The sequence below is a fragment of the Odocoileus virginianus genome, chromosome 33 (assembly GCF_023699985.2).
Source record: "Odocoileus virginianus isolate 20LAN1187 ecotype Illinois chromosome 33, Ovbor_1.2, whole genome shotgun sequence".
Lineage (NCBI taxonomy): Eukaryota > Metazoa > Chordata > Mammalia > Artiodactyla > Cervidae > Odocoileus > Odocoileus virginianus.
This window is the reverse complement of record NC_069706.1, coordinates 1356374-1384010: the sequence shown is the minus strand read 5'-3', so window position 1 is coordinate 1384010 and position 27637 is coordinate 1356374. Positions and strand designations below refer to the sequence as shown.

The window sequence follows — 27637 nt, the reverse complement described above, 5'->3', positions numbered from 1 at the left end:
GTCCTCAAGACCCAGACTGCAGAGGGGCGGCGACCCTCAAGGCGTCGGGAGCCGAAGGGCAGGGCTGAGGGCGGAGTCAGGGCGAGGGGCGGAGCGGGGCAAGGAGTGGGCGGAGTCATCAGAGCTTGGGTGGGGCAGGTAGGGAGTGAGTGGAACCGGAGTTTGCTGAGGGGGGCGGGGTGGGGTCGAAGCTGAGGGCGGGGCAGAGTCAGGGCGTGGGTGGAGTCTGAGGTCGGTGGGAGGGGCATGCGTGGACTCGGATCTGAAGGCGGGATCAGAACTTGGGGGCTGGGGAGAGCCCAGGAGTGGGCGGAGTCTGAGATCGGCGGGGGCGGGGCTTGGGCTAACGGTCCAAGGCTGTCCTCTCGCGGCGACCGTCGAGCGCTGGGACTGTGGGCAGAACGCGCTGTGAAGAAGAAGCCGAATTCCGGCCGAGCGGGGGAGGCTTCTGGGCGGGGCCTGCGTGCGGCTGGCTGCTGTCCAAGAGCGAGAGCTTCTAGGTGAGCGCTCCCGGGAGCAGCCGGCGCGGACGCTGAGGTGAAGCCGGGTGGCGGCTGGCGGCGGGCCGTCGTCTGTTCCTGAGGGCAGACCTCTGGGCCGCGCCGTCTGCGGTGGGAACGGTCTCCCTTCCAGGCTGCCCGCGGGCTCCTCGGGTGGCGGTCACCCCGGTGCCCTAGAGAGGTGGAAGCCGGCGGGTTGCGGTTCGGGGGACGCGCCGGGGTGCGAGCCGGGGTGCGAGCCCGGGTGAGAAGTGGGCAGCTGACCGCGGAGTCACAGTCATGTAGGAACACAGGACACGGGTGGAGTGTGCTCGTCCGCGTGGCGCGGCGAACGTAGACGCGCGGGTGTAATCGATGCGGGGGTATAAGCGCGTCCTGAGGTAACTAACTCAGTGCATCACCCGCCCGCTCCCCCCAACCCCACCCAGCCTGGCTGACGCGCGGCCGTTCTGTGGGGTTGACAGGTGTGTGCAGACACGTGCGCACGGGCACCGGCCCTGGAGGCCCCCACCCACGACTCACACCCCGCTCCCCGCCACCTCGGGCGCCCTCTCCACAGTGTTCCCTATTCTAGAGTGTCCTAGATTTGGAATCTTCAGGTACATTTTAAAACGTGAAGGGTTTAAAAGGGACGGTTTTTAATCCCTGTGTGCAAGTCTTGTCCCTTCCTCCCTCTCTTTCGTTCTTTTTTTCAAAGCAGTGTTTGGTTAAAAAAAATTAAGACTACCTTGAAAGTTTACTAGCAAGCGCACTTTTTGTCTCTGCGCTGGTGAGTTCTCTGGTGATGGCCGGTTGCCCGTTTTCTTATAGCCAACCCAGAGTATGCAAAATTTGCTGAGTTCCCACTGAAGGAGTAAAAATTACCCTCTTGAATTGGATTTATAAAAATAATTGAACAACTGTTCCCCTCTCGGCAAGGTGGCCAACTTTGTCAAAGTTTGTTAAAAAAAAAAAAAAGTCTTTGGTTTGTGATGGAAGTTTGGGGGGATTTTCACGTACCGAAATAACCACATAAGATGACTTCTCTGTAGCAGCTCCAGCACAGGTCTGTAGAATAAACTAGACGATTATATAGGACCATCAATGCCAGCTCTTTGGAAGCTCTGTTGATCTAGAATAGTAGGTTACAATTTGTACTTGTTTCTATAATTTAAATGCTGGACATAAATGTAAAATTAGTTAGTAACTAAAATTCTGTTTACCCAGAAAGTAAATTGTAGCAATATTATTCTCAAATTACAAATCCGGTTTCTTTTAGGACTCGTTCATTAATTTAGTCAACAAATAGCTAGCAGCTACTATGCCTGAGGTGCTAGCCTAACTAGGCACTGTAGGACACAGTAAGGGCAAGGCAAGGCACAGCCCTGTCATCCTGAGCCCCATCCTGTAATGAGGGAATTGAGAATGCTGAAAGAAGGAATGGAGGCTGGGGGATACTTGAAGGAGGGTGATAAGATCTTCTCTTTGAGACCCGCAAAATGTTAAAGCTCTTGTCTTGGGAGGATCTGAGGGTGGGATTGGAGAGGATGCTCGAGGAAGATGAAACTGTGTGCCAAGGTCCCAGGTCCCATTTGTGAAAAGGAGAGCTGCTGAGGTATCTGGAGAGTGGTAATCAACTGTGGGGGGTGGGGGGGAGATGATGTGTATCCAGTGTCTCTAGTATAGGGCCAACCTCATAATAGGCATTCTACAACTATTACCTGTGACTTGGCCACCAGTTTACGTTAACTGGACTAGTTCCTCCACCGCCTTTCCCTTTTACCTTGTCAAGGAGCTGGGTCTGTGGTCTTGGGGCTGTACATGTCTAGCCCCACACCTGGCACTGTTTTTTTTTTTTTTTTTTGCTTTTCTCTGAGCCGCCCCTCCTGTCCTGATTCAGTACCTGATACATGTCAGACACTCAACTCATATATGTTGAATGAATAAACTATGTATAAGATTAGGTAATAGCAGTACTCTAGATGAGGAATGACTGACCCTTGGACTGAGGAGATGGCACTGGAGATGGATAAACAGAGACTTTTTAAATATATTTTGAAAATAGAAGGGACAGCAGTTGCTGATGAATGGTTGTAATCTCTTAATCACCATACTGGCCTCTTTATTTCATGTTAATTTTGTATTTCTCAAAAACCTAGAGAAGTAAGTTGTCATTTTCTTTTTGTAGACAGACACTAAAGTATATCACCGTATATTTTGATTAACAGTAGGAAGTGAAGGAACTTCAAAGAGTTCATGTGATATTCCTCTAAGTAAGTAACCACCAAGAGATGTTAAGGGGTAAAATTTTGGAGAACTCAGTATGTAGATGGATAGTATTTTTACACAAAATCTGGCTACTGAATAGTTTTTCTTCTCTAACCTCAAGTGTTTAGCTCTTGGCAGGCTCTCAATAAGTGTTGGCTGAGTGGATGGATGAATGAATGAATCTGTCAGGCTGGTAAGTATTTCAGAGACTGAAATTGCATAGTGAGCCAGATCAGACTCAGCTGAAAAATAAGTAGGACCTTAACACTGCTAAATTGTTTATTCTGGCTTGAATGCAGAAACTGCTACATTAGATAAGAATGAAAAGCAGTGTTCTCATCTGTCAAGAACCTGTGGACATCTTGGCTCTTTATGTACACTATTTTGAATTCTCACAACAACCTTGGAGGGTAGATGTTATCCATATTTTTTGGATGAGGAGATTAAAGCTCAGTAATTCAAAACATTTGACTACAAATTAGTGGCGCTGGAATTCAAAATCACATTTGAGTAATTGTGCAGCCTTCTTGAAACATGCTATGCAATGTGTCCTGGAGTACACACTGGAGATGTGTACAGCCTGGAGATGAGGGCATTCACTGTTAAAGAGACCACATAAAATGAAGTGAAATCAAGTAAATCTGCTAGTTGGGTGTAGCTGACAGCTGTTATTACTACACTAAAACCTTTCCTAGTGACTAAGTTGAGGGACAAGTCTCTGTTTCATTTATCTCATGTTTATTGACTGCTTTTTATGTGGAAGGTAGCATTGAAATGCACTCACAAATTGTGTGTAAGATGCTACCTCTGCCCTGATGGAGCTTATTTACCAGTAGAGGGGAGGGTGAAGTACTGCCTATCCCCATACACAGTGTAACTAAAAGCACGATTCAAGGTGGTTACAGTGTAGTTTTGCTATGTTTTTTTTTTTTAAAGTAGGCTTTATGGTAATAAATATTTAAATCTGCAAATGTCCCATTGTATCATCTCTCATCTGAAACTCTAAATTTGCTCAAACATTGACTAATTTTTTTTTGCAAAGTGTAACGATAACCCAATATGCAAAATAGAAAAAGAGACACAGATGTACAGAACATACTTTGGGACTCTGAGGGAGAAGGCGAGGGTGGGATGTTCTGAGAGAATAGCATTGAAATAGTATACTATCAAGGGTGAAACAGACCACCAGCCCAGGTTGGATGCATGAGACAAGTGCTCAGGGCTGGTGCACTGGGAAGACCCGGAGGGATGGGATGGGGAGGGAGGCAGGAGGGAGGATCAGGATGGGGAACACATGTAAATCCATGGCTGATTCATGTCAATGTATGGCAAAAACCACTACCATATTGTAAAGTAATTAGCCTCCAACTAATAAAAATAAATGAAAAAAAAATTGAAACCTAACTATATCATTCATAACTTTAAAAGACCTTTTAAAAACATGCTTTTTACAGGTTGAATCTAACTTACATATCACTGTTGTAATATAAAATTTTTCTGGAACTTCCTTGGTGGTCCAGTGGCTAAGATTCTGAGCTCCCAATGCAGGGGGCATGGATTCGATCCCCGGTCAGGGAACTAGATCCCACATGCCACAGCTAAGAGTTTGCATGCTGCAACTAAAAATCCCACCTTCCACAACTATAGACTGAAGGTTCCTCATGCTGCAGTGAAGATCGAAGGACTTAACAAGCTGCAACTAAGATTTAGTGCAGCCACTTAAATGAAGTTTTCCCAAAGAATGAGAATATCCCATACTTTCCTAAATAAATTCTTTTTTCAGTCTTGGAATTTTTCAAGATTTATTTCAGTTGTTTAACTTATGCATCTAAATTATATTTTCTAAAATGCAGATAAAAGAATGGCCAACTCCATTGCATCAAAGAACTTTACTGCACTTTCAAATCTGCATCCAAATATGGCTAATCTGGTAAGTTTCAGCAGTGCAGTAGTTCATCTGTTCTCTGTTGAAGCTTTAGGTGGTGATATTACAGTATGTCAACATTATTGATTCATTTCAACACATGCTTGTATAATTGACAAGTATACAGATACTCATTGTACTAGTGATTGTTAGATATTAAATGCTCCTAAACCTCTTTGTATTTATGCCAGCTAAATGAAAATTAGTCTTTTTTTTGTCTGCACATTAGGAGATTATAGATATGACTAGTAATTGTTAAAAATTATTGGAAGTTTATTTGTATTAATTATATATAGCGAAAAGTTAGACACAACTTCACGACTGAACAACAACAAACTAAATATTTAATATGCAGTCAAATTTAGCATGGCAAAATTAAGCATTTTTGTTAAGCAGCGTCTATTGTCCAATCAAACTGTTCAAGTTATATACTGAAATACTTGTTATTATGTTGCTTTTGTGACATAAAGGTACACAAAAGATGTGTTTCTGAAATCATTGTGTGAAAATTAATTTTGGCGAGAAGGGTTGTGGGGGCACCAGTCATTTCAAATTTGCCAAGATTGTTATTTATTTGAAAGGAATCTAGGTGGAATCATATTATAAGGTGAAGAACTTACTATAAAGCAATTATCATACTCCCTTATCTTTCCTATCCCCAGCAGTCTGCTGTTTACATTTGGAATGTGTAAATCAGATTTCTTAAAATGAAATAAATTACACATAACTTTAATAGTTTGCAATTTAAACTTTATTAATGTTAAAAATAATTATCACTGTTACAGTTTTTCTTGAAAGGTAAACTCTTTGCTAATTGCCTCTTCAGTTAGAAAATTTTACTCAATATTCCCATGAGTTGTTTTCCTAACAAAATTCAGTGAGAGCTGCAGCATATGGAATTTTAAAAAATAATAACAGTGTGTCTAAATATAATAAGACTAGCTAATAGCTCAGCTAGGATGTGGTAGTCTTAAAAGCTTGCATGTATTTAAAATTGAACAGATTATTGCAAGGTTAAAGTCAGTTGCTAGAATTATGTGATATAAGTTCATCCTTTCAGAAAAAGATAGTTATTTTTATTTTTAAAAGTATTTTAAAATATTTAATATTTAACTTTTCTTTGTTAGTCACTAAAGAGAACATTAAAAATATTAAAGACATGTTAATACCTTTAAGATCTAGGACTTTAGAGCTTAGATTTATTAGCAGTGATATGCAAGTTTTGTTACAATCTAATATATGTTACTGTCCAGCATGTTTGCATTAAGAAGCTAAGCAATTTTATGTGGATTGTTAGAAACCCGTATATAAAAGAAAGCTTTGAAGACCATGGCAAATTAAATTGCATTATACATGTGCTTTGAATGAATTCAGTAAGAATTGATAGCATAGGGCAGTTACTGTGCTCCACCTAGTGATTGAAAATAAAGTAGAAACATACTAAGTATTAAATGATTATATTTGTAATAGCAGTTAACTGTCTTATTACTTTGTACTATTCCTTGTAGAATGAACATTTATGAAGTTCTTTTAGATGTTTGTCTGGAATAAATACATTTAAATGGTTCCTAGTCAAAAATGTTTGTTAGAGCCAGTAAAATATAACAAGTCCATGAAATTAAATTTACCATCTCCATCTGTGTTTAATATTCGTCTTCTATAACCTTTTTGTTTTTCAGAAAATAATCGGCATAGTTATTGGAAAAACAGATGTCAAAGGCTTTCCAGACAGAAAAAGCTGAGTTCTATTTAACTAACTCTTTGCTTCATTTTTCATCAACTGTGGCTTATGACTACAACAAAGTATATTTAAGTGATTAAATATGTCATGCCTGTTTAACTCCCTAAGAGCAATGGCCATGTTCTCTATTGCATGGTAAAGTACTTGATTTAAGGCCACATGTGTGAGGGCATTAAAATCATTTTAATGGTTTTATTTGATATTTCTAAAGCATAACTTTAAAAGCTGTGTATACAGTATTAAAATAGCTAGTTAAATTGGTCAGCTCATTAATGTGTATCAATGTGTACTTTCTGAGCTCCTCTTTTGTGCAAAACCCAGTGTAAAGACTGGAGAAAGAAGTTGTAGTCTCTCTCATCATCCTCAGATATCAGAGCATCTGAGAGGATGGACGTGGAGCCAGATTGACAGGGCTCACCCCTGAGTCTGTCCTGTGCAGAGCCACAGAATCAGGGTAAACAAAGCTGGGATGAGACTTACATGAGCTTCTACATGTAAGAGTGTGTAACATAGAGTAGAAACGCCATGTAAACTGTCAGTAACAGATACAAGGACACAGGTAAATCTCATAGAAAACAGAAAGTGGTAGGAGGCCATCCAGCATGGATGTCAAGACAGTGTTGAGGGAGGGAAGTATGCAGCAGTATCTGTGTATTTATTTGAAGAACTAAATGATTCAAGGGGGAAAAAATCATCTTTCATATGTGGGAAATACAGTTAAGTCTGGCTTTAGTGGTCCTTATTTAGTTGTCTGTGCAACAGTTTTAGGACTATGGAAATATAATCCACGACTAAAACAGATTTTTAAAATCAACTGACCTTCAGGGACTTCCCTGGCTGTTCCCGGATGTCCAATGGCTAAGACTTCAACCTCCCAATACAGGGGGCCCAGGTTTGATTTCTAGTCAAGGAACTACATGCTGCGAGGAAGACCGAAGATCCCACGTGCCGCAGCAGAGACCAAAATAAATAAGTAAAATCAACCGATCTTCAGACTTTTATAGTTTACATGCAGAGATACAATATAGAATACCAAAAGTAGCAATACACTATTACTAACTTCTAAAGTGTCAGTGCTTTTTATTAAAGGGTATGGTATAAATCCTTTGATACAGCTTGAGGGAATCAGAGCTCTAGTTAGCCAGCCAGTAATTTTGACAGAAGACAATTTTATTTGAATCACCTGAGTAATTGTGGCTGTGTTAATTGACTTGTGGTATAGTGACAGGTGGGCTTCCCTGGTGGCTCAGTGGTAAAGAATCCGCCTGCAATGCAGTAGACCTGGGTTCAGTCCCTGGGTCACAAAGATCCCCTGAAGAAGGAAATGGCTACCCACTCCAGTATTCTTGCCTGGAGAATTCCAGGGACAGAGGAACCTAGCAGGTTACAGTCCATAGGGTTGCAGAGAGTCAGAAACTACTGAGTGAGCATTACACACATGTATACCATATTAAAGGGAAAATTTCTTTTTTGATTTGATTTTTTATATATTTATCTCTTTTATTTTTGGCTGTGCTGGGTCCTTGTCGCTGTGCACAGGCTTTCTCTAGTTGTGGTGAGCAGGGGCTACTCTTTGCTTTCTCTAGCTGCTGTTCTCGGGCTTCTCATTGCTGTGTCTGCTCTAGGGTGTGGGACTTCAGTAGTTGCAGCAGGTGGGCTCAGTAGTTGTGGCTCCCAGGCTTAGTTGCCATGCGACATCTGGGATCTTTCTTGAACCAGGGATCGAACCCATGTACCCTGCATTGGCAGGTGGATTCTTTTACCACTGAGCCACCAAGGAAGGCCCCTATTTGCATTCTTTATGACGATAGTCATTCTGACAGGTGTGAGGGAATAGCTCATTGTGGTTTTAATTTATATTTTCGTGATAATTAGTGATGTTGAGCATCTTTTCATGTGCCTGTTGGCCATCTGCATTTCCTGTTTGGAAAAAATGCCTATTCAATTCTTCCTATTTTTTTAAATTGGGTTGTTAGGGTTTTTTTTGTTGTTGTTGTTAGGGTTTTTTTATGTTGAGCTGTATGAGCTGAAGATTTATGTTGGATATCAATCCCTATTATTTTTCCCATTCAGTAGGTTATCTTTTCCTTTGCTATGCAAAAGCATTTAAGTTTAATTAGTTTCCACTTTTTTATTTTTATTTTAGGAATGGATCCAATAAAGTACTGCTATAATTTATGTCAAAGTATGTTCTGCCTATGTTTTTCTCTAGGAGTTTCATGATACCTGGTCTTACATTTAGGTCTTTAATCCATTTTGAGTTTATTTTTGTATATGGTATTAGAGAATGTTCTAATTTCACTCTTCTACATGTAACTGTTCAGTTTTCCCAGCACTACTTATTGAAGAAACTGTCTTTTTGCCATTGTATATTCTTGCCTCCTTTGTTGTAGACTAATTGACTGTAATTGTGTGGGTTTATTTCTGGGCTTTCTATCCTATTTCACTGATCTGTGTGTCTGTTTTTGTGTCAGTATCATGCTGTTTGTATTTCTTTTTAAAATTTTTAAATTTATTAATGGAAGGAAAATTACTTCACAATATTATGTTAATTTCTGCCATACAACAATGTGAATAAGACATAGTTATACATACATTCCCCTCCCTCTTGAGTCTCCTTCCCCTCCCCCAATCTCACCCCTCTAGGTCATCATGGAGCACCAGGCTGGGCTCTCAGTTAAATAGCAGCTTCTCACCAGCTATCTGTTTTACACATGATAGTGTATATATGTCAATGCTACTTTCTCCATTCATTCCACACTCTTCTTCCCCCACTGTGTCCACAAGTCCGTTCTCTACATCTATGTCTTCCCTACAAATAAGATAATCAATGCCACTTTTCTAGATTCCATACATATATGTTAGTATACGATATTTGTTTTTCTCTTTCAAACTTACTTCACTCTGTTTAATAGGCTGTAGGTTCACCCATTTCACTAGAACTGACTAAAATTCATTATTTTTATGGCTGATTCTACACATGGACAGGATTCTTTGGTGGCTCAAGTGGTAAAGAATTTGCCTGCGAAGCGGGAGACCTGGGTTTGATCCCGGGGTTGGGAAGATCCTCTAGAGAAGGGAATGACAACCCTCCTCCAGTATTTTTGTATTTTGTGTCTCCAATATTTTTGCCTGGAGAATTCCATGGACAGAAGAGCCTGGCGGGCTATAGTCCATGGGGTCCCAAAAAGTCGGACACGATTGAATGACTAATACTTTTAACACATTACACATGGGCATTATCAGATGGTCAACACCAAAATCAGATTGATTATATATGTACCACATCTTCTTTATCCATTCATTATATTACTTTTTAAATTAGCAACAACAATAAAGAAATTTATTTTGGAATTTATTCTGGAAAGAAGTGCTTACTGACCCCTAGTGGTATATTTTAGCTAGCACACATTTATTTGTTTTGAAATAATTTAGATCTGAATTATGACTTAGGTTAAAACAACAGTAAGAGAGAAATGGAGAATATAAACTAAAATCAGGATGGTTCAAACCTCCATGTTATTTCCCTCTGAATATAGAGGTAACTAGGGGAAGGGAACAGAGAGGTCACAGTGAGGTGAATTACCTACCTTGGCAGCTTTGCAATTCTTAAAGCATAACGTTGTAGAATTTATATCTGAAATAATTTTTATATCATTTGTTTGAGTGTTTTAGCATCATAATAATCACCTTTGTTTAAAATTAAAACTTTTCATCTGAAAAATAAAAGCCTTGGTTTTCCCTTAGATATTGGATCAGAAAGGTACACTTTCAGTTTCACCATCCGTGATTCAACAACCCATTTTGTAAATGCAACATCCTGGGGCAGTGAAGATTACATAAGATCACTTTCTGACAGCTTTAGGCTCGGTGAATGTGGTAAGTTGGCACTGATTCTTAAACTGTTTCTCTTACAGTATTATTCCCATGATATGTTTGTGGTGACTACACTGAGGGCATCGGAGTGAAATAAGACACAATTCTTATTCTCAAGAATCTTATCAGAAAAAAGTCAAGTGTTAAGAGTATAATACAAGGCATTCAGCATTCAGTTGAAACTACAAACAGAATAATCACATACTTTTACTAGGAGCTCTATAATCTTTGGTTTATTTCTATTTCACTTTGCATCAGTCCCTCTTGTGACTGTAATCATTTATCTTTTTGTAAACATATAATGGAACTGCTAAGTAGACTTTGATAAAAGATGACATGAATTTTTGATGGAATTTTAAGAAACTTTTAGTCTAAAATAGCAAATCTTCATATCCTCTACCTACCCCAGTATCTCTGTGATAGTACAGTATAGTATATTCAAAAGAACAAGACTTTGAGAACAGGTAGATCTGGATTCAAATCCAAATACTAACACTTATTTATATAGTGGCTTTGAGAAAATTTCATAATCTTGTTGAGCCTCAACTGTGAATTAATACCCAGTAGATTCTTATGAATCTTAAATGAGTTAGTGTGCCTGGTATGAAGTGTAGAACTTAGTCACTCAATAGATAACAGCTCTAGCCTCATACAATAAACAAGAAAGCAGTATACCAGCTCTCTTTCATGGTAGAAAAAAGAAGAGAAAGAGTAACACAGACAATTAAACTACTCCTCTCTAATCCTGCAATATCGAGCATCCTATTACCCATACTGATTACTCAGCACCCAATCATACTATTAACTTCAGGGTTATATAGTATCTTGCTAACTGAATAATAAGGTAATTGGACATATGGACTGTGAAGGCAGAAAACTCTGCAGATGTCTCAGGGCCCCGGACAAGCAGAAGCATCTGTGGATGCGTGCCAGAACAACACTTACCTAGAGCTGAAGATACATTCGATGGTAACCTGCATTCTACACTGATGCTTGTTGTCAGGACGAGTGAGATGAGGGATTATAAGGATGTAAATCTGACGATGCTTATAAAACTAAATAAGAGTTTTCTGTGGCTGAGTAAAAAGATTATAGATTTTTGAATCAAAACAATTTTAACTCTACTACTTTCTAGATATAACACCTCAAGAAAATTATTTAACCTCTGTGAACCTCAATTTCTTCACTTGGAAAAAGGGATAATAAAGGGATGGTTGTGTGAGGAATTAACAAAATGCAGCACAAAATGTCTAACATAGACTATAGGAAATGGAAACCCTAAACTATTAAGTCATAAAGCCTATAAGTTGTAAGTTTCAAATCAGGACCCAGATTTTGCACTGCTCTTTCTAACTACCACTGTTGTTTTTGAGAACAACTGTGAATTGGGTGAAGATCAATTTAAGTGTTCATTTTATAGCAGGACATGTTGTAACCACATCAAATGTTCTGTATAACTAGTCAACAAAGTAATATTTTTTTAACAAAAGAATATTAATGCAGGTCATATGTCAGAATTTAAACACAAAGTATAAGAAATATCATGAGACCAAATTGATTGGTCATACCCTAGGATTCCACTGGTCACAGCAAAACAAACAAAAAAAAAAACAATTTTGAAGAATATTAAAGCAACTCAAAATTAGAAATAATATTGTAATGTTCACTGTTACGTACACTTGTTTTTTAAATTTATCCTGTTACTTTTTTGGTAATAGCATCATATTTTCCCCTCTGTTACAGTGATTATTGAGAATCCTCTGATCCAAACAAAGGAATTAGAAAGAGAAGAAAAGTTCAGTCCTGCAACTCCTAGGTAAATCCAGCACAGAGGTCAACAACCTTTGTGCCAGAATGATTATTACTAATAGGTTTGTGTGTGTCAGATTAGCTGGGAGTGGTGTAGGGGCTTCCCCAGTGGCTCAGATGGTAAAGAACCTGCCTGCAAGGCATGGGTTCTATCCCTGGGTCGGGAAGATCCCCTGGTGAAGGCAGTGGCTACCCACTCTAGTATTCTTGCCTGGATAATTCCATGGACAGAGAAGCCTGGCAGGCTACAGTCCATGGGGTCGCAAAGAGTCGGACACAACTGAGTGACTAACACTTTCATTTTTTTCACTTACTAAAGATATGTGTACTTCAGGTTGAAAATTCAGAGTTTAATTCTGCCACACAGTATTTATTTTTGATTATGAAATAATTTACCTTGACATAGGATCACATAGGAAGTGACTTTATTTTTAATATGTTGATTCTCATTCTTCCCTGGTGGCTCACACGGTAAAGAGTTTGCCTGCAATGCAGGAGACCCGAGTTTGATCCCTGGGTCAGGAAGATCTCCTGGAGAAGGAAATGGCAACCTACCCCAGTATTCTTGCCTGGAGAATCCCATGGACAGAAGAGCCTGGTGAGCCCCAGTCCATGGGGTTGCAAAGACTGAGCAACTAACACTTCACTTTTCATTCTTAGATTTACAGAAATGTGACTCACCATATTAAACCTGAAGAGTGAAAAAATAAATCTTAGAAGTCATATATCCATTTTACATCTCAGTTTATGACTCTCTTCACATGGTTTACTCTCTTAGTTCAGGTTCCCTGGAAGCAGAGTTCAGAGAAGACTTCTCTGCAGATGGTTTGTTGAGGCAGAGCTCTCAGAAGCAGCCTGGATGGAGAAGGCAATGGCAACCCACTCCAGTACTCTTGCTTAAAAAATCCCTTGGAGGGAAGAACCTGGTAGGCTACAGTCCATGGGGTCACAAAGAGTCGGACACAACTGAGTGAGTTCACTTTCACTTTTCATCTTCTTTTCTTAGAATCCTGCTTGTAGCAGGGATCTGATGCCATATGGAGGTACACTTCCTTACCGTCAGGATATGGACCTGTGGTGTTGTACAAAACTCCATTTTCCTCATTAAAGGTATACAAAAGTCTAAAAAAAAAAAAAAAAAAAGCAGCAGCCTGGAAAGACAGCCATGAGGGAGGAAGGGGTAACAAAGCGGCAGGTTCAGCAGGAGCCCCACCTCATCCTGACCCGGGTGGGAGCTCTGGAGCATCAGTTGCACCTCAGAGTGCTACCCTCTGAAGAAAAGGGCCTGGGCTTTGGTACCCTGAATTTACAGGTTGTTGGCTGAAGTCTGCCCATGCTCTGGTGGAGGCACTTCTGGCCGAGGGCAGATCTGGAGAGAGGGTGTAGCTGGTGAAGGGCCCAGGTGGGCACAGCAGTCTCTACTACATGCGCCTGCACACCTTTTGACCTCATCTTACAGGCCTCATTTATCTGCAGCCACATGGAAAGTCCTTGCTTTGTGAACATCCTGGCTCATTCTACGCTAACAGCATGGCGTGTTCACGTCCCTCTGCAGAGAACAGTCTTATTTGCTCTTCTCACTCAAGTGTTGGGCTTCCCTTGTGGCTCAGCTGGTAAAGAATCCACCTGCAATGCAGGAGACCTGGGTTCCATCCCTGGGTTGGGAACGTCCCCTGGAGAAGGGAACCGATATCCACTCCAGTATTCTGGCCTGGAGAATTCCATGGACTGTATAATCCACGGGGTCGTATCCATGGGGTCATAAAGTCTGACACAACTGAGCGACTTTCACTTTTCACTCAAGTGTCAGCTTAAATGTCACCTCCTTAGGTCTTCCACATCTACTCCATAGTAGCCCATTCAGTTCCCATTACTATGACTTAGTCCTGTACACAGGGTTATAGGTACCATCATAACGGTGGCGCTAGTGGTAAAGAACCTGCCTGCCAATGCAGGAGACACAAGAGACGTGGGTTCTATCCCTGGGTCAGGAAGATCCTCTGGAGAAGGAAATGGCAACCCACTCCAGTATTCTTGCCTGGGAAAATCCTATGGACAGAGGAGCCTGGCAGGCTACATACAGTTCATGGGGTTGGAAAAAGTTGGACACAACTGAAGCAACTTAGCAAGTGACACTGATCACAAGCCTGAATCATTTGATTAATCGTTCTTGTCTGTCTCCCTCTCACGCATGTGAGCACTGTGAGGTCATAGATCTTGTCTGTCTTCCTCACCACTTATCCCCCGGGCCTGGACTGCTGTCTAGCAGATAGTTGGCTCTCAGGAAGTGTTTGTGGAGCGAAGGCGTGAGTGAAGGGGAAGAGCACTCCTGGCAAAGGGGACAAACACAAAATCTCCCGGCCTTTTCCAGAACAGTTAGTCGTCTGAACCTCATGAAACTGTTGATACTCAACTTTCTTTCCCTCTAAAATGGCAGTTTCATAGCCTCGGAATCTGATGTGGCTGGAGTATAGGTAGGGGAACAGCAGGAGAAGAAGCAAGAGAGGGAAGTGGAGACCCTTCACAGACAGCTTTGCTTTTTGTATCAGTTTCATTCTTTGGTGATAGCTAGCCCAGAAGATCTTTGAACTGGGAAATAAAATATTCATATTCATGGTTTAGGAAGGTCACTTTGGCTACCTGAGGAGGACCAACTGTAGGGGAATGAAGCTTAGGAGACAAGACAGTAATTTGGGTAAGAAGTTATGAGGTAAACACCTAAAGCAGTATCGGGGGAGGAGGCGGGGGTGGCTGGAATAGAGGGTAAGAAAGAGGCTCTGTGGAGCACACTTGGGAGTTAATTGGCCAAAGGGAAGAGCACCTCAAGTTCAGCGTGTACATACGGTGCATCTGTTCCTACAGAGCTCCAAAAGTGAGAGTGAAAGTCACTCAGTCCTGTCTGACTTTTTGTGACCCTGTATAGTCCTTGGAATTCTCCAGGCCAGAATACTGAGTGGGTATCGTTTCCCTTCTCCAGGGGATCTTCCCAACCCAGGGATTGAACCCAGGTCTCCCACATTGTAGGCAGATTCTTTACCAGCTGAGCCACAAGGAAAGCCCAAGAATACTGGAGTGGGTAGTCTATCCCTTCCAGCGGATCTTCCTGACCCAGCAATCAAATTGGGGTCTCCTGCACCGCAGGCTAATTCTTTACAAACTGAGCTATCAGGGAAGCCCATAGAGCTCCAAAGAGGTCAGGAAAGCATGTAGGTGGCACAGTCAGTGTCACAGAGATGGAACTCAATCACCCCCTAACACACAATGTTTTAGAGTGCTTTTACATCCTTTTTAAAAATTTTTTTTTTACAAAGAAAGAAACTGAAACTCAGATTATTGGGCAAGATCAGACTATTAGTGTGCTTGAAACTCAGACACTAATTGGTCTTTAAAACATTTTCTTAGTGAGAATAGATTTTATACAAAAAGTATTTTACAGTTTTTCAGTGTTTCTAAGAGGACTTCCCTGGTGGTCCACTGGTTAAGAATCCACCTTCAAATGCCGTGGATGCAGGTTCAATCCCTGATCAGGAAACTAAGATCCCACGTGTGGTAGGACAACTAAGCCCACGTGCTGCAACAGGGATCCCACATGCTGCAATTAGCACTCAAAGCAGCAAAGTGGTGTTTAAAACACTTTCTTAATGCAAATAGGTTTTATACAAAAAGTATTTTACAGTTTTTCAATGTTTCTAAGAGTGAAAAGTATAAATCTTAATATAGTTTTTAAAATAATAGTTCAAATTACAGCCAAAATTTAGCTGTAAACTTTGAAATATTTTTCTTTTAGAAATCATTTGATATTAACTTTGTGTGTGTGTTTTTACAATTTAGTGATTATAAACTATTGCTCAGTGAGAATCACTCAACGGTGAAACTCTGTTCCCGTTACGAAGTGGATGCCAAGTTACTTTCTTTGATATACTTACCTGTTAAAGAGTCTTGTGATTATTATTCACTGGGTGACATTGTTGCGAATGGACACAGTCTTGATGGGAAAATTATTAATGTCCTTGCAGCTGTGAGGTCGGTAAGTTAAAACCCCAACAAAGCCCAGTTCAATTTGGTGGAGGAGGTCTAGCATAGTATTTGTGTTAGGAAATTAATAATCACTGAAGTAAAATTTCCTCTATATCTTGATCCATCCTCAGTTGAATTTAGAAAATTAAAGGAAAGTAGCATTTTACCTGAGAATGAGTAGCAAAATAATATTGTATTTGAATGTTAAATGCAGCACACAGTCATAAATGATTCACTAACTATATGAGAGCTTTTCATACTTCAGTTAAACAAAGGCATGAATAGAAAGAGTAAATTCATTGACTTGACTATCTCCAGGAAGTTCTTTTAAAGAGTGTATGTTGAATAAATCAAGGAATTAATTCAGTGCATGTTCTCAGAGCTGCCCTGAGATGGGGGAACAGAGCGAGAAACCCGGGGTGCTGTGGTAGGGGCCCTGTGAGTTATCGGTGCTGGAAAGCAGGGCAGAAAAACAGTCCTTGGAGTTCCAAGGAGTGTCTCACCACCTTTTGCGTCCACACCTCCCTCTTAGCAATACAGCAAGTTTTGAACTCCATTGGATAGACTAGAGTCACTTGACAGGGAGCAAATTTCCACAAAATGAAGTAAACAAATAAAAATAAAGGAGCAACAATTCTTCAGTATACAGAATGATGGTAACCGGAGGGGGGGGGGGGGAAAGGGAGGGAAATAGATTTAGATACTTGTAGTTAATGTTGTAAGTACTTGCTAATTCATTTCCATGTTAAATAACTGCAAGAGTGTCAATCATCCCCAGTGACAGTCCAACAGAGGCACCACCCCAACCCAACCTAGCACAGTGCCTGCCACTCAGTAAGCACTTGCCATCAGTCAGGAATGAGGAATAAACACCCTACATGGCAATCTTGACAATCAGAAAAATTCCTTTCTGGGCAACTTAGGTTCAATCTTACTTAAAGGCAGAATATGACCTCTCAATTTCTCTGAAATTCTATGTAATGCCATTGTATTACAATGTAGTAAGAATTTTCTAAAACTCAGTATGAATATAAAACCTGCATGGGACTTCCCTGATGGTCTGGTGGTTAAGACTCCACACTTTCAATGCAGGGGCCCAGGTTCAACCCCTGGTTAGGGAATTAGATCTCACCACAATTGAAGATTCCGCATGTTGCCACTAAGACCTGGTGCAGCCAAATAAATTAAAATAAACAAATAAACAAAAACCTGCAACAGATTTTTCCATGTTCCATTTCCAGCCTCCACTCTTTGAGTCTGGTACCACCTTTCATAGGTTTATATTATTTTATTTTCATGCCTTTCTTCTCCCATTTTGCTTCCATCCCTCTTATATTTCCTTTTCTTTACATTTTAATTTAGCCTGTTCTTTCTTCTGTCTCACCTCTGCTTAGGTCTCTTCCCTTTAAAGCTCCTTTTCATGTCACTTCCTTGCTTGCTGTGACAGGCTGTCCTGTCCTCTGACTCTGTCTGTAAACCTTCTCCTCTGTGGGCAGGTGTGACTTTCTCCAGCCCCTTCCCGTGGAGCTCAGTCCTGACAATAGATCATGGAGGCCGTGCACAGGGGGCAGCGGACTGTCCATGCTTGAGCCATTGCTATGTAGCCGTCAGAGGAGCCTGCTGGTCCAATTGGGAACTCCCTGAGGACACAGAGGGGCCCCTGAGTTCACCTCCATCATGAATTCTCTTACACCACAGTGTGGACTGAATCAGAGAGTATATCAACACACATTCCCATTATTATCCCTCATGTGGTTCTTCCAGCTGATCCCTATGAAGGCAGCAAAGTAGTTATTGATAACCTGTACCTGGGCCAGCAAGATGCCTGGAGAGGCAAATCCATCCAATCACTGAGCTCCATGCGGGCCCTGTGCTAAGCCATGGGGACACACAGACATTGAAAGGTATCTTCTACCCTCAGTGAATCCACACAGCTGTCACCCAGGGGCATGTCATGGAGTGTTTGTTCTGACATGTTGAAAAGGCCCCACAGTCTTTGAAGCACATATGTCTGTGTCTCTCTTCAATCAGTGTGTGTACCTTTCAACTTAAATATACCTAGTCTAGAGGTAGAAGATGCTTTTAAATACATATTACTGAGTCTCACTGTTTTGATATTTCTAATTTGTTGTTTAAAAGGTAAACATTTGAGTATTTCCATCAATAAACATTTAAGTACCTCTACGGCTATAGGTGAAGAAGAGTAACCATTTCCTTCCATTTGTAAGGTTGGAGAGCCAAAATACTTTACAACTTCAGACCGAAGAAAAGGCCAGAGGTGTGAAGTTAAACTCTATGATGAGACAGAGTCTTCTTTTGCAATGATATGGTAACTCCCCACATCTGTTCCAAACTGAAATCTGTGCCATTATCACCAAGTCAGAACATTTCATCTCATCAAGAGGTGATGGGTGTCATATCAGGAGAGGAGTGATGATAGGAGGAAATGGTATTAAAAATAAACCTTCCTCTTGTGTGTCCAGTCATTACAGTCTATGATTACCTTAAAATGAGATCTTTTGATGGCATGGAATTTCATAGATGGATTCTTACTATCATACTCTTTTGTGACAAATAATCATTTACTAAGTCCCATTGATAAAGAACAAGACAGACTTTCTGTGATCCATTGGGTGGTACTCTGGAGCCAGGCCATGGGAAGATGGTGAAGAAAGTTTTGTCACAGATTGGGTTCTGTGGGAGCTCCCAGTGTGTCAGATGTGGGACAGGGCTACACCCTGAAGCATCCCAGGGAATACTATGGTGTTGTTTAGATGCAAGATTGAATTTGAAACAGGTCTTCAATCCATCAGTTTCCTCAAGCAGTTTATCCATTATGGGGATAATCCCTTAATGGCATGAAAGAGTGACTTCACAATTTTTAGACTTATAGTTACTCAGTTCTAACTAGTGTGGAGTGACCTGGGTGATAGGAAAAGAGGGAATGGCAGGAGCAGAAGTTGTTAGAGGTGGATGTGCTGAAGGAATGATTTCCAAAAGTGTTAAATTTTCTGTGAAATAGGCAGAGTAGCCCTGAAAAATGCAGGAAAAACCAAGACCTTTCCTTGTGCCTTGGACCACATGGGAGATTATTAACCTCAGCCATTAAGACATCCTTTTTCTGATAAATAGCATGGTCACTGTCAGTGTTTTCTAATGTATTTTATTTTTGTCACTTCTTTTTTCACACATGCAGTTGGGATAGTGAATCTATTCTACTTGCACAAAGCTGGGTGCCACAAGAAACAGGTATCGCATACTTCAATGATTGTGTTCAATATTTGTAATTTTTTATCCTCCAGTGTAATAATTTTAAAATGGCTTTTCCCCCAAACAGTAATATTTGCTGCAGATGTAAGGATAAGTTTTGACAAATTTCGGAACATCATGATAGCAACTATAATCTCAAAAACCATTATTACAACTAATCCAGGTAAAAAGCTGTCTGAAATTTTTAATTCCTTTGGAAATGACTATATCACATATCCCAATATTTGTATAGTATGTTTAAGAATGAAAATGAAGCTTGGATTTCATTTGAGTTAAAAATGAAAAGCTGCCTTATGACTTTTTAAAACTTACAGTGAATTATCTTTGATATATTTACAAAAGAAATGTGAAAAGCCAGACTCATTTGTAAAGCATTATCCCTTATGTTGATTTTGAGAGATCAATGCCATTGATTGGATAAACTAAATTATTAACCATTTAAAAATAAATTTGATTTCACTGCATTCAAGTAATTTAGTGCTGGAGCATGGAGAACATGCATGTAGTATCATCATGTGATACTTAGTTCATCACTGTGAGTGGTTGTGAAGTGGTTACAGCTTGTCCCAGCGTGAAATGAAAGTAGGACTGGGGAGAGGAGGGTGTGCCCTGATGTATCCTGAGGTTGCTTGTAGCCCAGAGAGAAAGGCCCACTCAGCACCCCAGGAGAGCACAGAGGTCCCAGGGATGAATAATCCTTCAAAAAGTCTTAAGAGAATATAAATGTAGCAAGTATCATTTTAACTATGTGCTCACTCTACTGATCCATGACAAAGCAGTAACAGTGACTGAGAACTATAAAACAATTTTATGTCTTTGACCAAACCATTATCAGAATTTTTAGAAGTGAAATTTCTATGAGATATGGTGTAAAATAGCAAGACCGTGTTTTAATATCAGTAGTTGGATCTTGCTCATCTACTGCAGAAATATTGTCTCCTTGAAAGCAGTATCATGGGAGGTGATATGGCACTCATTGATTTGTTCTTGTTGAACTCTGATCTATTACACACGTGCTGTGTGCCATGCACCATTCTGGGTCCAGTGACCAAACACAGATATCTCTCCTGCTCATGGAGCTCATATCCTAGCAGTGGGGAAACAGAGAATGAACAATTAGGATAACAAATCCAAATTATGGAATTTGAAATGATTGAGAAGTAAAAGAGAACAGAGTCAGGAGGGTCTAGAATGCCATGGTGTGTGTAGGGCAGGTTGCTTGTTTACATAGTGTGGTCAGGCGGGCTCCGTGAGAGGGTGACACCTGAGGGAGGACAGTTGCAGGGTGTGTGGGGGCAGCGGCGTTAACCATGGGAAAGAGCGCACCAGGTGGAGGAGCCGGCCAGTGCAGAGGCTCTGTGGCCGGTGTGGCTGGAGCCGAGGGAGCAGGGCAGAAAGAGGGGCTGAGGTCAGAGAAGACATGGAGGTGGTCAGAAGGCCGTACAGGCTGCCTTCTACTCTGTGGGAAGGGCAGCCAGGCAGTGACATTATCTGAGTTCTAAAAGGATTGCAGTGACTTCTTTTACATTGGTGGTGACACAACCATGGTCTATTCTTACCATAGGACAATAGTGTCACTCTTCTATTCTTTTTTTTCTTTTGAGAAGGGTACTATGGTTTCTTATTTTTAATGATATAATAATACCAATAGGCTATTTTTAGTGCTTTCAATAACATTAGTGATAGAGTCTCCATCCTCTAAGGGTAAATTTGGTCTGGAAAAATTTCTAAAAGATGGTTGGGATTGTCTGGTGGAAAAGGTTATCGAGCTTGATAGTACTAATTGTCTCCAAACCTCAAGATTAAGTTAAAGAGACAGATTCGAAGGGTATTGTACATTTGGGTTTGAAAACAGATTCAGAGGGGAAATGTCAAAGTGTTTTGAGCAGTGTCAACATAATTAGAATAAATACCTTACTTATTATTGAGACAAATACAAGGAAAATATGTATAAGGGTGTGTGAATTTCAATATGCTTTGAAAAATCAGCCTTATTTCTAATTTCCTGGGTTACACATAGAAATTAAGAACCTCTAAATGGTTTGGTGGTCAGATGTGGAAGGAAGAATTTCTGTCCCCCCACAGACAGTCTGGGATGGGCCTGTTGTCTTTAGAGATCTTGACAGCAGTGCCTACACCCCACCCTTCCTACCAGTTTCTGACCCAGGATTCTCATTAATTTACAAATATTTAGTGAATGCCTTTTATTTGCCAAGTAGTGAGGTAAATTAAACACTTTCTGGAACAAGGAAGTACCTGAGAGGATGGACGCTGAGATGGATGGAAGGATAGTCATTATATCAGACACTGAAAGTACAGAGATAAAGAGACAACCCCCCTGTCTGGGATTCTGGTCTAGTTCTGGGAAAGAAGCAACAGTGATAAGACTTGTGGTACAACAGGGTGAGGAGGAAGAAACCCTAACTCTATCCAGGGGAGTCAGGGGGTCTGACATCCGCAGGATGGCTTGCAGAATGTTGGGGAAAGGCTGGAAGACAAGCAGATATTGGAGGTTGGGGCTTGGGGTTGAAGGGTGTCAGAATCAGAGAGCACCTTTTCAAAATCAGATTCATGCCTTCTGGCACATTATCTGACTATCCCAGAGAACATTCGTGTCCCATTTGAGGAATAAGCTCTTCAAATAACCTTAACAGTTTTTTTCTGACTAGAGAAGAAATACATACAAAATTCAGAAAATATATAAAAGCATAAAAAAGAAAACAATGATCAACTATAAATTCTTCATCTCATAAGAAATAATCATTTTTTTTATATATAGTCTTTGAGATAATTTTGCTCATGTCTTTTTAAAATCAAAGGAAATGGTATGAAATGTTTTGTAAACTGCTCTTTAAACTCGTGATATCTGCTATACATCTCTCTGTGATGTACCCCATCACATTGTTAATAGCGTTGTTATATTCTATTTGTGGTATTCTTATATGTCTTCACTTTTTTACCATTAAAAATATTTTTGAGTCATTCACAGTTATTTAAAAAGTGATCAGTTTGCAGTTTACTTATTATGCATTTCCAATTTAAGATACACCAGAAGCTAACATCCTTCTGAATTTTATAAGAGAAAATAAAGTAAAGAATCCTCTGGATGATGAAATTGACAATTATTTGAAAGAATCCATGAATTGTAAGTAACCTTTAAATATTATTTAAATTCTTTAACGCCCAGAATTTGGGTCTATGAAGTTACTTAGTAAAAGACACTGTATTCTCATTATGTAACTGCCGTGTGTGTGCATGCTCAGTCACTCAGTCATGTTTGACTCTTTGTGACCCCACGGACTGTAGTCTGCCAGGCTCCTCTGTCCATGAGATTTTCCAGGCAAGAGTACTGGAGTGGGTTGCCATTTCCTCCTTCGAGGGATCTTTCTGAACTAGGGATTGGTAACTGCTATACTTCCACTTTAAAAAGGTAGTTTAAAACTTTTGGAGATTTATGTAACCTCTTGCCAATCTGATGAGAGTTAATGACCCTCTCCCCCAAAAGGCAGCTGTATCCATATATAGAACTTTGTGCAAAATGTTATGTATTCACAGACCCCAGATTGAGGCTTGACTTTAAAAAGGATGCTGTTTGCTGCCATCTGTAGCTTATGTTTAGAATGGGGAAAAGCAGAGGGAGGGCTTAGATCTCTCCCTAAAGGCATGTTCTTATAACTTCATCCTAAGGGGTGAAATTCTTTCTCATAATCAAGGACACCCAATTCATCTTGAGAGAGTAACAATTCAGTTAATTGAGGAAAAAGTATTCTGCAACCACCTTAACTTGTGAAAGAAGAACTTTGTTATGCATTGCTGGGGGATGTTTGACACTTCCTTTCTCCATCCTCTCTCTCTCCTTTTCCCTGTGCAGTGCAGCTTGTGGGGGTTCCCCAATCAGGGATTGAGCCCTGGCCGTTGGCAGTGAAATCACCAAGTCCTAACCACTGGACAACCAGGGAATTCCCAACACATTTCCTTTCAATATCAATCACTAATAGAAAAAACAGAACTACTGGTTTATAATTATCATCTTTTTGCCTACAAGAAGGGATAAGCTTAAAGTTGTATTATTTATTAGAGTTAAAATAAAGCTATTGTTACTTTGGAAGCATTTAAAAATGTCTGGTCATTTGTGGAGAATGCCATTTCAGGAGACTTCCAGGAAGCCCAAAAGTGTTCACTGGGCCTTGAGATGGATTTGCCATACTGTGTCTCAGTCCCTGCCTGTCTCTGAACCTGAAAATGGGGACAAGAACAACTGTGTCTACGCTTGTCTTCTCTAGGCTACTCAGAGCTATCAGATTTGAGTGGAGAAAATTTTCCTGATCAATGGCTTATATCAAAGTAACCACAAAAGTGGTACTTAAGTTTCCCTTTCTTTTATTTCACTGTGGAAACTTTTTTTTTCCACTGTGGAAACTTCTATCATTAAATTTGCTCAGAGGCAAAAAATGAGTTGCATTGTCTTTTAAAATGCTCATTATTCCCATGAAAAACTTATAGGTTGAAACTGATTTGATATTTCAGAATAAAACTATCATAATACTTACTTTAAAACTTTTGTTGTTTTTAGTTAAAACAATGTTCAATATTTAGAAAGTAAACACAACACAGAATACAGCAAAAACACGGAAATAAAGAGTTATTTTGTGAAAATCTTCCAATCCATTTTCCAGTGGATCTGAACTGACAGCAGGATAAAGACATAAAAGTAAGATAAATAGATACACATAACTGGACCTTTTATTGAAGAAAATTAAATTTCACATCCCTTTCATGAATCACAGCCTTGTCGTGGGGAAGGGGCTTGTGTAACTCAATCCTGAAGGGAATCAACCCTGAATATTCATTGGAAGGACTGATGCTGAAGCTCCAATAATTTGGCCATCTGCGCTGATGTGAAGAGCTGACTCATTGGAAAAGACCCTGACACTGGGAAAGATTGAGTCAAAAGGAGAAGGTGGCTACAGAGGATGAGATGGTTAGATAGCATCACCAACTCAATGGACGTAAACTTGAGCAAACTCTAGGAGATAGTGAAGGACAGAGGAGCCTGGTGTACTGTAGTGCATGGGGTCACGAAGAGCCAGACATGACTTAGTGACTGAACAACAGCAACAAAACAGAAGAAAGTAGTAAGGTGCTGAGGAACTGGGCAACTTCTGTTAAAAGCTTTCTTACCTAAGTAATGTTTGGATCTGTAAGATTCCTCTAAGATTAAGAAAAATAAAAAATGACTAATAGATTAATAGTTCTTAGTTTTGTAAATTTTCTTAGAATAAATTTTAAGTTGAAGTATAACACCTATGGGCTTCCTAGGTAGCGCTAAGTATAAAGAACCTGCCTGTCAATGAGGACACGCAAGAGAAGCAGGTTCAGACCCTGGGCTGGGTAGATCCCCTGGAGGAGGGTGTGGCAACTCTCTCAAGTATTCTTGCCTGGAGAATCCCATGGACAGAGGAGTCTGGCAAGCTATAGTCCATAGGGTCTCACAGAGTCGGGCACGACTGAAGTAACTTAGCATGCACGTACATATCACAAAGAATATGAACAGTAAACAAGAATGAGAGGACAGTACCATGCACCATCACATAGAGTACGCACCTGTTAAGACTCATCCCCAACAGGTAATAATTGCCAGTGCCCATAAGACCCCTCATGTCTGCCCAAATGTGACTCTGACTTATTGCACCATAGAAACCACAGATAAATATAGCCTATTTTGGAATTTTAACAGTGAAGTTGTATCATATGACCTCACTCTTGTGTCTGATGTCCTTTGTTCAACATTAGGTCTGTGAGTGCCATCCACACTGCTATGTGTAGTGTTGTTTTTTGTTGATGTATGTAATTCCTATATGAATATATCACAGTTTATTTCTCTTATTGTTTCCTACTACAAAATTTTTACTTTCTCTTTGAGTGTGACTTTAGGTGAACCTCTATCTGTTTTTTCTGTTGTTGTTGGATATACATGTTCCTAGGAGGACTATTGCTTTGTCATGCACGTCCACCTTTAGGTGATTCTGCCAAATGGTTTTCCAAAATGTTTGCACCAGTCTATACTTCTCCCAGTAGTGTTCAGGAGTTCCAGCTGCTCTACATCCTCACCAATGTTTGTACTGTTAGTCTTTTAAGTGGTGAATACTTAGTGGAATCCTACTGTTGTTAAGTTTGCATTTACTTGATGATTAATAAGGCCAGTATGTTTATTGTCTCTCTTTATATTCTTTTTGTGAAGTGCTTTTTAAAATCTCTTCCAGGGGTTTTTTCCCCTGGCAGTCCAGGGGTTAGGAACTCGGTGCTTTCACTGCTGTGGCCCGGGTTCAGTCCCCGGTCAAGATCTGACAAGCTGCATAGTGGGGCCAAGAATAAATACATACATACATACAATCTCTTCCCCATTTAAAAAAATAGAATTGACTGTCTTTTTTGTTATTGATTCTTAAGATTCCAATTTAGATATTTTGGTTATGAATCCTTTATCTTATAGATTTCTAGCATCTGCCACTCTATGGTTTACATTTTCATTCTTTTAATGGACTCTTCTGATGATTAGAAACTATTCATTCTAATAAAGACTAATGTCTCATTATTCTTCTATTTTGCTTATTTTTTACTTTCATGTCCATTTATATAATAAGTTTTAATGTTATCATATACAATAGATTTTTTTTTATTACAGAACTTAAGCTACTACATATTATCATTTGGGCCCTTTAGGTTTTCTACATGGATATAATCCTTTGGAATTCTTAGAATATATTTAGAACTGTAAAGACTTTTTCTTTTTTTTTTTTTTAGTAAAAACAATAGTTGATGTTTATACAGTTGAACAATTAAAGGTAAAAGCTTTGAAGAATGAAGGAAAAGCTGATCCTTTCTACGGAATTCTTTATGCTTACATTTCTACACTGAACATTGATGATGAAACTACAAAAGTAGTTCGAAATAGATGGTAAGCAACCAAATTACTTTTAGAAATTCATTCTTATAAAAAATAAAAAACAATTATTGGTAATACATTTTAAACTCTGTGAAAGTTAAAGTTATTCTTTGACATAGTAGTGGTTATGTATTTGAAAGAAATGTATAAATAAATAACCCATACTAAAGTTCCCTTAACAAACTATTTAGACCCGAAGAGTCTTATAGCCTTTTAAAGTAAAATGTATTTCAATATGTTTTAGCAATCCTAAAATAAATAATACTGCCAAAATCTTTTAACTGGGATGTCAAACTATTGTTTTGTAATGAATTAGAAATTGTTTTGGTGACCACATCCTATAGCAATAAAAGTAATAGTATCTTAATAACTTGTTTCATGATAATGAAATGAATGATGAATGTGATTTCCAACCTCTCCTAAGTCAGTTAGTATCTACTTGCATAAAAAAGTAAACCCAAGTAGATTTAATTATCTTAGCTAAAAAATGCTTGGTAAGAAAATTCTAAAATATTCTTGTGAAACTCTCCGTGTAGATTTGTAATTGAAATTTTTATTGACATAGTTCTAGATTCATATGGCACAATAAGAAATAATAAACTGTATACTTTGTTCAGTTCCCCCCAGTGGTCAAGGATGAAAGTAAAAGTCACTCAGTTGTGTCCAACTCTTTGTGACCCCGTGGACTCTACAGTCCATGGTATTCTCCAGGCCAGAATATTGGAGTGAGTTCCCTTCTCCAGGGGATCTTCCCAATCCAGGGGTCGAACCCAGGTCTCCCCCATTGCAGGTGGATTCTTTACCAGTTGAGCCACCAGGGAAGCCTCCTCCAGGAATGGTAACATTTTGCAAATTTATAGCATCACATCACAGACAATAATGATCTTAATTAAGTTCACTGATCTTATTCAGTTTCCCCAGATTAACATGTATCATTTGTGTGTGTGTGTGTGTGTTAAATTCTATGTAGTTTTATTGCATGTGTAAGTTTGTGTATCAGTAGTCAAGAAATTGACTTATGGATTTCTAAAACATTGAATGCTTTGGTATTAAAGTTGAAAAAAGTAATGTAAAGGCTGTTGCATAAGACAGGTGCTTATTTTTTGAAAAATACTCTTTAAAATTTTTCTTAAAAAGTTATCTCCCTTATTTTTCCTATGTCTTTAATATTGATATCTGAGGAAAAGTGTCTAATATTTAATTTAAAAGTGATCTGTGTCTTATAAGAAAGCAGTGTCTTCAGATCATTCCCTCTTCTTAAAAATTTGAATTAATCTTCCTATTCAAATTGGCTAAAGTAATGCCTG

The 27637-nt window shown here is 39.7% G+C and overlaps 1 protein-coding gene across 2 annotated transcripts in view; it reads left to right on the top strand.

The window, feature by feature from the left end:
• Nucleotides 1-329: 329 nt before the first annotated feature.
• MEIOB (meiosis specific with OB-fold) overlaps nucleotides 330-27637 on the top strand; it is a 32084-nt gene continuing 4776 nt past the window's right edge. The window contains exons 1-11 of one of the 2 annotated variants that reach the window (XM_070460481.1): nucleotides 330-500; nucleotides 4601-4677; nucleotides 6351-6408; nucleotides 10160-10291; nucleotides 12032-12104; nucleotides 15929-16124; nucleotides 18343-18443; nucleotides 19311-19363; nucleotides 19452-19547; nucleotides 22428-22529; nucleotides 26189-26342. In XM_070460481.1, coding sequence (XP_070316582.1) covers nucleotides 4609-4677; nucleotides 6351-6408; nucleotides 10160-10291; nucleotides 12032-12104; nucleotides 15929-16124; nucleotides 18343-18443; nucleotides 19311-19363; nucleotides 19452-19547; nucleotides 22428-22529; nucleotides 26189-26342 — 1034 coding nt within the window. In that variant the 5' untranslated portion in view covers nucleotides 330-500; nucleotides 4601-4608. The remainder of the gene's footprint in view (nucleotides 501-4600; nucleotides 4678-6350; nucleotides 6409-10159; nucleotides 10292-12031; nucleotides 12105-15928; nucleotides 16125-18342; nucleotides 18444-19310; nucleotides 19364-19451; nucleotides 19548-22427; nucleotides 22530-26188; nucleotides 26343-27637) is intronic. The other variant, XM_070460480.1, reaches the window with a different exon arrangement.